The sequence below is a fragment of the Microcebus murinus genome, chromosome 2 (genome assembly GCF_040939455.1).
Source record: "Microcebus murinus isolate Inina chromosome 2, M.murinus_Inina_mat1.0, whole genome shotgun sequence".
Taxonomy (NCBI): Eukaryota; Metazoa; Chordata; class Mammalia; order Primates; family Cheirogaleidae; genus Microcebus; species Microcebus murinus.
Window position 1 is genome coordinate 27,088,586 of NC_134105.1, and position 10,963 is coordinate 27,099,548.

The window sequence follows — 10,963 nt, forward strand, 5'->3', positions numbered from 1 at the left end:
CGGCGAGGGGCGGAGCAGGAAGGGGCGTCGGCCGCTCCGCCCCCGGACGGCCTCCGCCACCGGCGCTCGCGTCCCTCTCCGCCCCGCTTCCGCGTCACGGCCCCTGCCACCACCTGCCGGCCCGCCCGGCCGTATAAAGGAGCCGCGGCCCGGCGCCGGGACTCGGCCCCATGGAGACGCCGCGGGCCGCGGTCGGCGCCCGGCGAGGTGAGGCGCGAGGCGGGGGGCGCTGCGCCGCTGCCGACCGGAGGCGGGCCGGCGCCCGGGGCTCGGCGGCCGCGGGACCCTCGCTAACTTAGCCCAAGTTGGGAGAGCCGAGGGAGGGGGCCAAGGTCCAGACGGGAACCGAGGGAGCGCGGGCCTCGGGGCGGGACGGCCTCGGCGTCACCCGCGCCCGGCGGCCAACCGGAGTTTCCAGGAACTTTTGTCCTCGGTGGATCTCCCCGGAAACTGGCCCTCCCCCGGTCCGGGCGTCTGGCCACTGGCCCTGGGCGTCCTGGGCCCGGAGTTCGGGACGGGTGGGCGAAGGCGACGGCCTCCTGGGGAAGCCCGCGGCCCTCGGCGCACTTCCAACCTCAGGTTTCCATCTGGGAGCCCCGCCCCTGCCTCCGGGTCCCCTGGGTTGGCGTGCGGGTGCCCGTGCGGGTGTGGAGTCAGACTAACTTCAAATCCTGGCGCAGCCAGCCAACAACTGGATGACCTTGAGCAAGTTCTTAATGCTGGTACCTCAGTTTCCCACTGTACATAATGGGAATGATAATGGCTGGCTGGGAGAGCTTTTGAGAGGACGGCCTGAGCTAACACATGAAGATAGCTTTGTATAGTGCCATTGGTCAGTGCTGCCTCCTCCTGTTGCGTGTGGCCCACGGAAAAGAGACACGTTCCGCATCCCTAACCCTGTGGTTGTCCAGTAGGAGCTGTGGCCGGTGCCTTCCAGGAGTCTGAGCCATGAGTGGCCCCTGCGGAGAGAGGCCCATCGAGGAAGCCAGCCCCGCCATGAGTCTGTGGGAACTTGAGCACAGCCACAGCTGTCGGGGCACTCCCAGGCCGGCCCAGGAGCCCCCTGCTGAGGAGGCATCTGTTTCAGAGCTACAGATGAAGGTGGACTTCTTCCGGAAGCTGGGCTACTCATCCACTGAGATCCACAGCGTCCTGCAGAAGCTGGGGGTGCAGGCGGACACCAACACGGTGCTGGGCGAGCTGGTGAAGCACGGGTCAGCTGCCGAGCGTGAGCGCCAGGCCTCGCCTGACCCCTGCCCTCAGCCCCCTCTGGTCCCTCGGGGTGGGGGCACCCCCAAGGCGCCCACCCTGGAGCCCTCGCTCCCAGAGGAGGACAAGGAGGGCAGCGACCTGAGGCCGGTGGTCATCGACGGGAGCAATGTGGCCATGAGGTATGTGTTGTTTCCGTGGCCAGGACGCGGAAGGGTGGCCACATGTCTCTGCAACTCTGGTCCGGGGGCCTTCAGGCGGGAGTGACTTCTTCTCATGTACTGGTCTAGAGTGAAGGAAAACTCAGTACAAGGCCCCACTGCCTGCCAGGAGGCTCCCTTAACCCTCATGAGTGACCCCTTTGAAGCAGGAGGGTTAGAAATGCTTTAGGGATGAACACTGAGGGGCTCAAAACTCAGGTAGCCAGGGCTACCGTGCTGGTAAGCGATACAAGGATTCCAGTCCAGAGCACCCCTTGTGCTGTGGTCTGTCCCTGAGGCCAGCACTCTCTATCCCAACTCTTGTCCCATGACATGAGGCAGGATAGCTCAGGGGACCAGCTCACATGCACAAGAACCAGTCACTTACCCTCACTGAGCCCTGTTTTCTCAGGTGGTGGTTGTGAGGAGTGAACACAGAGAACCAGGGAAGTAGCAGGTGCTCAATAAACAGTTATCATTGCTGTTATTATTATTGTTCAGGGGCTGGGTCTTCTGAGGCCTTCTTGGCCCAGAACCGGGCTCCCACGGAAGCAGGCCCAGCTACCGAGGCCTTTGTAATTATGACCAGGAATGACCTCAAGGCTGGATCTGGCTCTGCATGATGGGTGTGAGCTGGTGGCCTGATGCTTAGGCTCCAGGTGAGCTGTGACTTGGATTCCTGCTGACTCGGCTGGCAGGGCTGGCCTGGTCTCTGGGGGCCCAGCCCCAGTAACTCCCACCCCTGCCCCCAAGTAATCTTTCACAGGGGAGAGTGGAGGGAGGCAGAGGGTGAAGCCAGGCCCAGGGCTGCTGTCTACCTTGGGAAACTCAGATCTCTCTCTAGGATACAGGCCCCACCCTCTGCCCCTGATTTCTCCCACTTCCCTCCAAGGCAGGCTCGTGAGTCAGGGCTGGGTGGACAAGGAAAAGTTCCTGTTGGCCTGAACCGGGAGACCCCAGACACGGGGGTGGGAAGGGCTCCTTCCTCAGCTGCCCCAGGATCTTCCCAGGTGGGCTGCCCGAGGCTGGCATGATGTCAGCCTCTGCCCTCCCTGGCCCCACCTACTCCTGGCCCAGCTGGGGCAAGTCAGCTGTCCTGGCACAGCTCAGCAGGCATGTGGGTGAGCCCCATCCTCTGACTTGGGCAGAACCTGGGTGGGAGGCTGAGAAAGCTGGCTCTCCTGCCTATGCTTGAGAATTAAGGGTCTCCTCAGGCTCTAGCCTCCAGCCGCTGAGCTAGGAGCCAGGAAAGATCTGTAACTCCTTCCTCTGGGGGGTGTGGGCCAAGAATGGCTGAGCCCTGGGAGCAGCCATGTGCTGTGTGTGTTTGTGTCCCGGCAAAAGGAGGAGGGGCACTGGTGGAGGGGGTTGTCAGAGGAACTGGCTCCTGAAAGGCAGAGGACCCGCCCCACGCAGGGGGGGTTTCTGAGCTGGGCTGTGGCAGGAGGGGAATTCCAGCCTCAAACTTCCTGTCTCAGCTGCTGCTGGGTTCCTGCCCTGCCACCCCCTCCCCCCCAAGGGCAGGCAGCCTTGCCCCCACCGTATGCAAATCGCGGGGAAATTCACCTCTGTTTCCTTCTAAGGGAATTTTTCCCCACTAGCCAGGCCCAGCCCAGGCAGATCTTTTCACCTGGGGATGCCGGCCCAGCCCTGCCCTGCCCTGTCCTGTCCTGGGGCAGAAGCAGCCACGCTGGAGTCCCCAACATACACATCCTATCAGTGCCTGGTTAGCCAGGCTGGGGGGGCCCTGACCTCCCCAGGCAAAGAAGACTTGAGGTGACAGGATGTCTGGTTTTCCTGTGCCGGCAGAGCTTCCTCCAGTGCAGGGAAAGGGACTAAAGTTAGCTGTAGGGAGGCACTCCAGGCTCACATGTTCTACTTCTACTGAGAGTAGGGCTCTGACTACCTGCTGAAGGAATATTCCAGGTGCTAGGGTTGCTACAAGCAAACTGGTCCCCAGCCAAGATTTTCTTTTTTTTTGAGACAGAGTCTCACTCTGTTGCCCGGGCTAGAGTGCCGTGGCATCAGCCTAGCTCACAGCAACCTCAGACTCCTGGGCTCAAGGGATCCTTCGGCCGCCGCCTCCCAAGTAGCTGGGACTACAGGCATCCGCCACCTGCCCGGCTAATTTTTTCTATATATTTTAGTTGACCAATTAATTTCTATTTTTTTTTTTTTAGTAGAGACAAGGTCTCGCTCTTGCTCAGGCTGGTTTTAAACTCCTGACCTTGAGTGATCCGCCTCCCTCGGCCTCCCAGAGTGCTAGGATTATAGGCATGAGCCACCTCGCCCAGCCTCCAGCCAAGATTTTCAATGCTCAGAGGCAGGGCATGCCCTTGGAGGCCTGGCATCCCATCAGGTCCCAGGTCTTGAAAATACTGGCCTAGGATGGGGCACATGCATCTACACATGTATACAATGGGAGACAGGTGGGTGCATGTGCTGACTGCATTCCTGAGACAGGGAGCCAAGCCAGGGGTGACCATGCCCCACAGTCTTGAGAAGACAGAGCAGAAGCCCCAGGGAAGTGAAGACATAGACCAGGGACCTGACCCATCCTGGCATTCAGGGAAGGCCTTCTCTTGTCCCCAGCCTGCCTCTCTTAACACACTGGTTCAAACTCAATTTGAGGGCATTTTTCTCCCATATAAACTTAGGGTCTTCTGTCAGAGACTGGAAGGCAATCTAGTAGCCCCAGACCAGTGTTCAAGTTCTAACTGTCTGCACCAGCATGGTGGCTCATGCCTGTAATCTTAGCACTCTGGGAGGCCGAGGTGAGAGGATTGCTTGAGGTCAGGAGTTCGAGACCAGCTTGAGCAAGAGCAAGACCCCCTTTCTACTATAGAAAAAATTAGCCTGAAATGGTGGCATGTGCCTATAGTTACAGCTACTCTGGAGGCTGAGGCAGGAGGATTGCTTGAGCCTAGAAGTTTGAGGTTGCTGTGAGCTAGGTTGATGCCATGGCACTCTAGCCTGGACAACAGAGCAAGACTCTGTCTCAAAAAAAAAAAAAAAGTTCTGACTGTCTCACCACTAGCAAAGTGACCCTGGATGAGTCAGGGAAACTTCCTTTCCTTCACTGTATGTAGCAAGCCTTGTGAGGATGCAGCAACATATTTGGCCTCCAGTTGGAACTCAGTACCCGCTAATTCCCACTCTGTCCTCGAAGTCAGGGTTATACCTGTCTTTCTACCTGCCTGAGCATCAGCATGCCTGGTGGCTATGAGCACAGGTGCTGCGACTGCATCTCTGCTCCACCCTTATTGCTGTGTGACCCTGGTGCTTAAGTTACATTCTCTGGACCACAGTTTTCATCTGGAAAAGGGGGAATGGGGACAGTGATGATAGTGCCCACCTCATACGCTTGTTGATGATTCAGCATTGGGCACTTAGAACAGGGCCTGGTTCACTGCTCTCAGTAAATGTTAACTTTTATGAGCAGGCTGGCGGGTTAGGGGGGGCAACAGGTGGGATGAGTGCTGCCTGGGGCTGGACTTTGTCTCCCCTACAATTTACAGAGACCTTCAGACCCTGGTGCCCAGCCTCACCCCTAAACAGCCTCTGTGGCCCCCAGCTGCCTCACCTCCCTCTCTGTCTTGAGGCTCCAGCTATCATCCCCCACCCCCAAAGCCACCCACAGGATGTGGTTGGCCCTGGACCTGCCCCTTTTGCGTAAGACGTAGTCTGTTTTATTTGCCAAATATGAGAGTCTGAGTTGTTCTTTGAGGGGCAGTGAGAGGTCAGGACTGCTGGTCCCAGGAGCCCTTCTGTGACACCTGGTGTTACCTGGGAGTCCCCATCCCCCCAGGAAATCTAGTTGGAACCTTCACTTTGCTCCAGTGTCTCTGGCCTCAAGCCAACTAGGAAGGTTATCTCACTGATGCAGCCCTTCTTAAGGAAATTGCAGGCTGCTGGGCCCATTTTTCAGACAGAGAAACTAAGAGCCGCAGCAACCCAGAACACCTCCAGGCTTCCCTTTCAATCCCGCCACATTTGGAGAGTGAGGTCTGGTTCTCAGACCAAGGCAGGGAAGATGTCCCATCCGTCAGCTGTCCTTGCCAACAGAGTCCCCCTGTGTCTTCCTGACTGTCTTTCTGCCTTGGATGAAGAGGCGGGTGAAGGGAGGCCAGGAGTGGGCCAGGCGTTTTGGGGAATTGGCTGTCTTGGGAGGAAAAGGAGTGCCCTTTCACTTTCAAACTGAAAGGCTTCCTGTCTCGGGGTTGAAGGTGGGAATGGCCAGTCCCTTCCCTTTGCCTTCCTTAGGCCTCAGCCCCTGAGGTTTTTGTAGGGACTGAACTTTAATCCGGAACAATCTGGTTTCTCCTGGGTCAGCCCCCTGGTACTTCCCCGCCCCCACCCACAGCACTGTGAGCCAGGGAGGGGTGGTGACTCAGTCTGCGTGTACATCTGCGTCCCTGTGGTCCCAGTGGCTCCCGGGTGGGGCAGGAACCAGAAGTCTCCGGCGCCTTTCCCCCACCCCCAGGTGTGTTGCAAGTGGCCTGACCCTCCCCCACCATGGGGAGCGGGTGCTGCCAGATTCCTGGGTGTTTCCTCACATTCGAGAGATAGAACCTCAGGGAAAGTCCCGGTCGCATCTGGCCATCCTGGTTCTGTGGGAACTGGCGTAGGGTATGGAGGCTTGGAGCCCCAGCTGCAGAGGCCCCTGCCTCCCTTCCTGTATGGGCCTGGTGAGTAGCAGGTGGGCCTGTGTGGGCTGACCCTGTCCCCTCTTCCTCCTAGCCATGGAAACAAGGAGGTGTTCTCCTGCCGGGGCATCCTGCTGGCAGTGAACTGGTTTCTCGAGCGGGGCCACACAGACATCACAGTATTTGTGCCATCCTGGAGGAAGGAGCAGCCAAGACCCGATGTGCCCATCACAGGTGAGTGGTACCTCTGGAGGCAGGGTGGTCTCACCACCCCAGGAGCCCTGATTCTCCCCGAGAAGGACCCTTTGGGTGTTACCAACAACTTCTAGAATTCAAGCAGGGACCAGCATTCTTTTCCTGTTTTTTTCTGTTCTCAGCAATCCTACCCTGAACAGTGGTCACTGGAGGTCACATTGTCTAGCCTTGTGCTTCAGTTACTGGGCACCTCCCTCATCCTACTGGTGGATGGGTCACCCTTTCAACATCCTCAGTGGCAGAGGGGCATGCAACGTAGTGATTAAGGCTGCAGGTTCTGGGCCCACATAGCCAGGGTTGGAATCCCGGCTCTGTCCCTTCCTGGTACTGTGAGCTGGGCAAGGACCTCTACTGGCACCGCTCTGAGCCACTTGCTCCTCATCTGTAGGATGGGGAGGGGTGGGGGGTTGTCCTCACAGAGTTGCTGCGAAGATCATATTTAATACCCAGTAAGTGCTTAGAAGAGTACCTGGCATGGAGCAAGTGCTCAGTGTCCGTTAGCTGTTACCATTGTTCTTGCAAGAGCCTCCAGCCTTTGGGGGTAAAAACTGAGTTATTTTCTCTAGAAGTCTTGCAGGCTGGCTGGGGCTGTAGGCTCCAGGAAAAGGGGTCCCTGCCACATGAGATCTAGTGACCATGTCCTGGCGATGCAAGGGACAGAGCCAAGATACTTCTGCCCCAGCTTGTTCATGGACCACTCCTACAGGACAGGTCGGGTGAATAGCCAAGGACAAGGCCATATCTGGCATGGACAGGCCTGATGTCTGGAGGGGGAAAGGCGGGTGCCAGCTCTGTGCTTGGAGTCTTTGCTGGACGGGCCCTGCAGCCCTGCACTCAGGTGTTCCTGGTCTTCAGCAGCAAACTGTGCAGGGCCCCGGCAGGAGGCAGGCGTGTGGCAGTGGCTTTAGCAGAGCTGGTTCCTGTCCTTATGAACTTGGCATTAACAGTCCCTGTGCCTGGCCACCAGGAAGTTAGGGAGCCCTGCGGGGCTCTGGGTCCTGTAGGGCCCTGACCTACGCCCCGTCACCTCCCAGACCAGCACATCCTACGGGAACTGGAAAAGAAGAAGATACTGGTGTTCACACCATCACGGCGTGTGGGTGGCAAGCGAGTGGTGTGCTACGATGACAGATTCATTGTGAAGCTGGCCTTTGAGTCCGACGGGGTCGTGGTCTCCAATGACACGTACCGTGACCTCCAGGGTGAGCGGCAGGAGTGGAAGCGCTTCATCGAGGAACGGCTGCTCATGTACTCCTTCGTCAATGACAAGTATGTTCCTGCCTCGGAGGGGCCCTGACAGACAGACAGAGATGCCCTGGGGAGGGCGGGGCTTGGAGGTGGGTTCTTCTGGGCCCTGTGGCCATGTGGGCTGTGGTCTTGGCTCCAGGCAGCTTTGGGAGTGAGATGGACAGCTTGCTGCACGAGAGAGATCATGCTGGGACCAAGCAGCCTGGGGGATTGTGCTTTTGATTTGGGGTATGGAGCAGTAGCATTTGTGAGGGGAGATGTGGTCAGTGGCTCCAAGAAAGCCTCTCTCGTTCCCAGCACCATTTTTTTTGTTTGGTTTGGGTGGTTATTTAGTTATTTATTTTGAGACAGGATCGCACACTGTTGTCCAGACTGGCAGCAGTGGCATGATCACAGCTCACCGCAGCCCCAAACTTGTAGGATCAAGCAATCTTCCTGCCTCACCCTCCCAAGTGGCTGGGACTACAGGTTCATGCCACCATGCCTGGCTGATTTTTTTTTATTTTTGTAGAGACAGAGTCTCACTATGTTGCCCAGGCTGGTCTAGAGCTCCTGGGCTCAAGCAGTCTTCCCATCTCAGCCTCCCAAAGTGCTGGGATTACAGGCATGAGCCACCATGCCTGGCCCCAGCACCATATCTCTTGAGCAGAAGCTGTGGGGCAGAGGATGAGCCCTAGATTTAGATACTCAGGCTGCTGGCCTCCCAACAACAGCAGGAAGGAAGTCACCCTAAGGGCCACGGACTGTGGCCCTCTGGACCAAGGGGTCCTTCTCTCCTTTCTTGGGGTGATCACACCGAGAACAGTTCTGGGGGGTCCTGCTGGACAGGACCGTTTTAGGGGTTACTCTCCTATTCTTCCCAGGAAGGCTTGCCATCCAGCCCCCACTCAGCAATTAGAAGTCCCCTTCCATGTCTCCCATGTCTCCTGAGAGTTCTTTCTGCCCTCTGTAGGTTCATGCCGCCAGATGACCCATTGGGCCGGCATGGGCCCAGCCTGGACAACTTCCTGCGTAAGAAGCCACTCACTTCTGAGCAGAGGAAGCAGCCATGTCCCTACGGTATGGGGCCCAGGCCTGCACTCCACAGCCCTCCTCACTCCTTCCCCTCCTTCCACCTAGGTTGGCCTGTGCCCAAGTTCTTTTTCTTGGGGACAACCACGATTAGACCACCCAACCCCGTTTCCCGTGCCACCCCTTCCCTGCTCTTGCCCCTTGCTCTGGAGTCCCCTGTTTAGAGTCCCTCTTCATTCCTTTTCCAGGGAGGAAATGCACGTATGGGATCAAGTGCCGATTCTTCCACCCAGAGCGGCCAAGCCGCCCCCAGCGCTCTGTGGCTGATGAGCTCCGTGCCAACGCCCTCCTCTCACCTCCCAGGGCCTTGGGCAAGGACAAAAGTGGCCGGCGGCCTTCACCTTCATCTCAGTCCGACTCTGTAACTACAGAGAGTGAGCAGTGCAGCCTGGATGGGAAGAAGCTGGGGACCCGAGCATCCCCAGGGCCCTGCCGGGAAGGTCCAACACAGACCTTCGCCCCATCAGGCAGGAGCCACCCACCTAGTGGGGGCAGTGGCAGCAGCTTTGGGCTCATGGACTGGCTCCCACAGACCCTGGACTCACTCCCATACACCTCCCAGGATTGCCTGGATTCGGGCATTGGCTCCCTGGAGAGCCAGATGTCAGAACTGTGGGGGATTCGAGGCGGCAGCCCTGGTGAGCAAGGCCCACCTCAGGGCCCTTACGCTGCCTACAGCCCCTATGGATCTGAGCTCCCAGCCACCCCACCCTTCCCTGCGTTTGGACGGCCCGTGGGTGCTGGCCACTTCAGTGTCCCTGACTACGCACCCCCACCACCGGCCTTTCCATCTCGGGAGTACTGGTCTGAGCCGTACCCGCTGCCCCCACCCACCCCAGTCCTTCAGGAGCCCCAGGTGCTAAGCCCAGGGGCTGGCGGGGGCCCATGGGGCAGGGCAGGCAGCCTGGCAAAGGAGCAGGCCAGTGTGTACACCAAGCTGTGTGGCGTCTTCCCCCCACACCTGGTGAAGGCTGTGATGGGGCGCTTCCCGCAGCTCCTGGACCCCCAGCAGCTAGCTGCCGAGATCCTCTCCTACAAGTCCCAGCACCCCAATGAGTAAGCCGCCCCTTGGCCTGCAAGAGCTGGGCGTTGGGCCCTTGAGCAGCCCATTCCCAGCCTGAGGCCCACCCTGGAGGCTGGACAGAGGGAGGATTAAAGTAGGGAGGGAACCCACAAACCAAACATACTGTAGCATTGGTTCTGGCCCATGCAGCACCTTTAGCCGTCTGCCTGAGTGGTCAGAAGCGATCACCCTGTTGATACACATTGTATCTCTGTAGTTTAAGGAGACGCTGTCAGTAATGGCGTCTGTCTGTGGCTGAGGCCCAAACCCTCTTTTCTCTCGGAGGGCGGGGAGGGAGGCGAGGGAAGCAGAGACCTAGGCTGGGGACCCTGTGTGCCGCCTCCACCTCCGCCCCGCCCCCGGGATGCCAGCCTGGGCTGGCTAGTTGGGCACCGTGTGCCTGCCCTCCGAGGGCCCCCTACACTGATGAGGCCTCTTGCGTGTTCCTGTTGGGCACAAGGCTTCATGTTAGTAAGCAAGATGCTTCTTAATAACTTACTTTCCACACCCCTCTATGCACCTGTCCCATTGTCCCTGCTGGGGGTGAAGGGCCCTCTATCTCTGCCCTCTCTTCCTCTGTACTCAAGAGTTATCTCACCCTTCCCCATGGATGGGGACGCATGTGTATGTTTGTGCAAAGGTGTACATTTTAAGTATTTTAAGTGGAAAGTCTGTAACATCAATAAAGTACAGTCTATGTGAGCCCTTTTAAGAAGTGATTATCTTTGTTGCACTCGGGAGAGGGGGTGCTGAGCTGGCCTTTGCATGATGGAAGGCCAGTAGGTATGTACCCCTTACCTGTCTTCACCCTGGGGGTAGCCACTCCACGCCAGCTCTGACCCTTCTCTGGAAGGAAGGTATCCAAATTTCACCAAGAGTGCCCAGTCCCTTTGGGGCTGGGGCATCTCTCCTGAGGTCTTGTTGGGCCTTGCTAGAAGGTGGCCCTGGACACATGGACAGGGGCCTTGGGAGGCTGGGGGGAAACAGAAGTGTAAAAGGGCTTGGAGCTTTGTGACTGCAGCAGGGGAGGGGGCTCTAGGGTGGGCTATTCCCCTCTTTTGTGCTGTGACCTGGCTGAGAAGATGGCTTCCAGGAGAGACTGGTTAGATGGGTGTAGGGGGAGTCCTTGAGTGTTCAGCTCTGGCCTGTCCTCCCAGATACTGCTGTGTTCTAGACCAGGGTCACAAAGCAGGCTGGGGAGGCAATGCCAGGGTACCCTCCAGGAGGGTAGGGGCCCTGGTCCCAACTCAAGAACTGGCTCTACCACTGAT

At 58.2% G+C, this 10,963-nt stretch overlaps 1 protein-coding gene across 2 annotated transcripts; it reads left to right on the forward strand.

The window, feature by feature from the left end:
• The first annotated feature begins 63 nt into the window (after positions 1-63).
• Positions 64-10,399, forward strand: ZC3H12A (zinc finger CCCH-type containing 12A). Of its 2 annotated transcripts, none has more exons than XM_012779935.3 (6): positions 64-207; positions 915-1,391; positions 6,150-6,289; positions 7,345-7,579; positions 8,511-8,617; positions 8,818-10,399. In XM_012779935.3, exons 2-6 carry the CDS (start codon positions 949-951, stop codon positions 9,687-9,689), a joined length of 1,797 nt encoding a protein of 598 aa, XP_012635389.2. In that variant the 5' UTR covers positions 64-207; positions 915-948; the 3' UTR covers positions 9,690-10,399. The 2 variants fall into 2 exon arrangements, with proteins under 2 accessions (XP_012635389.2, XP_012635390.2); XM_012779936.3 differs by having other exon boundaries at positions 70-207; positions 912-1,391.
• The last annotated feature ends 564 nt before the right edge of the window (positions 10,400-10,963 follow it).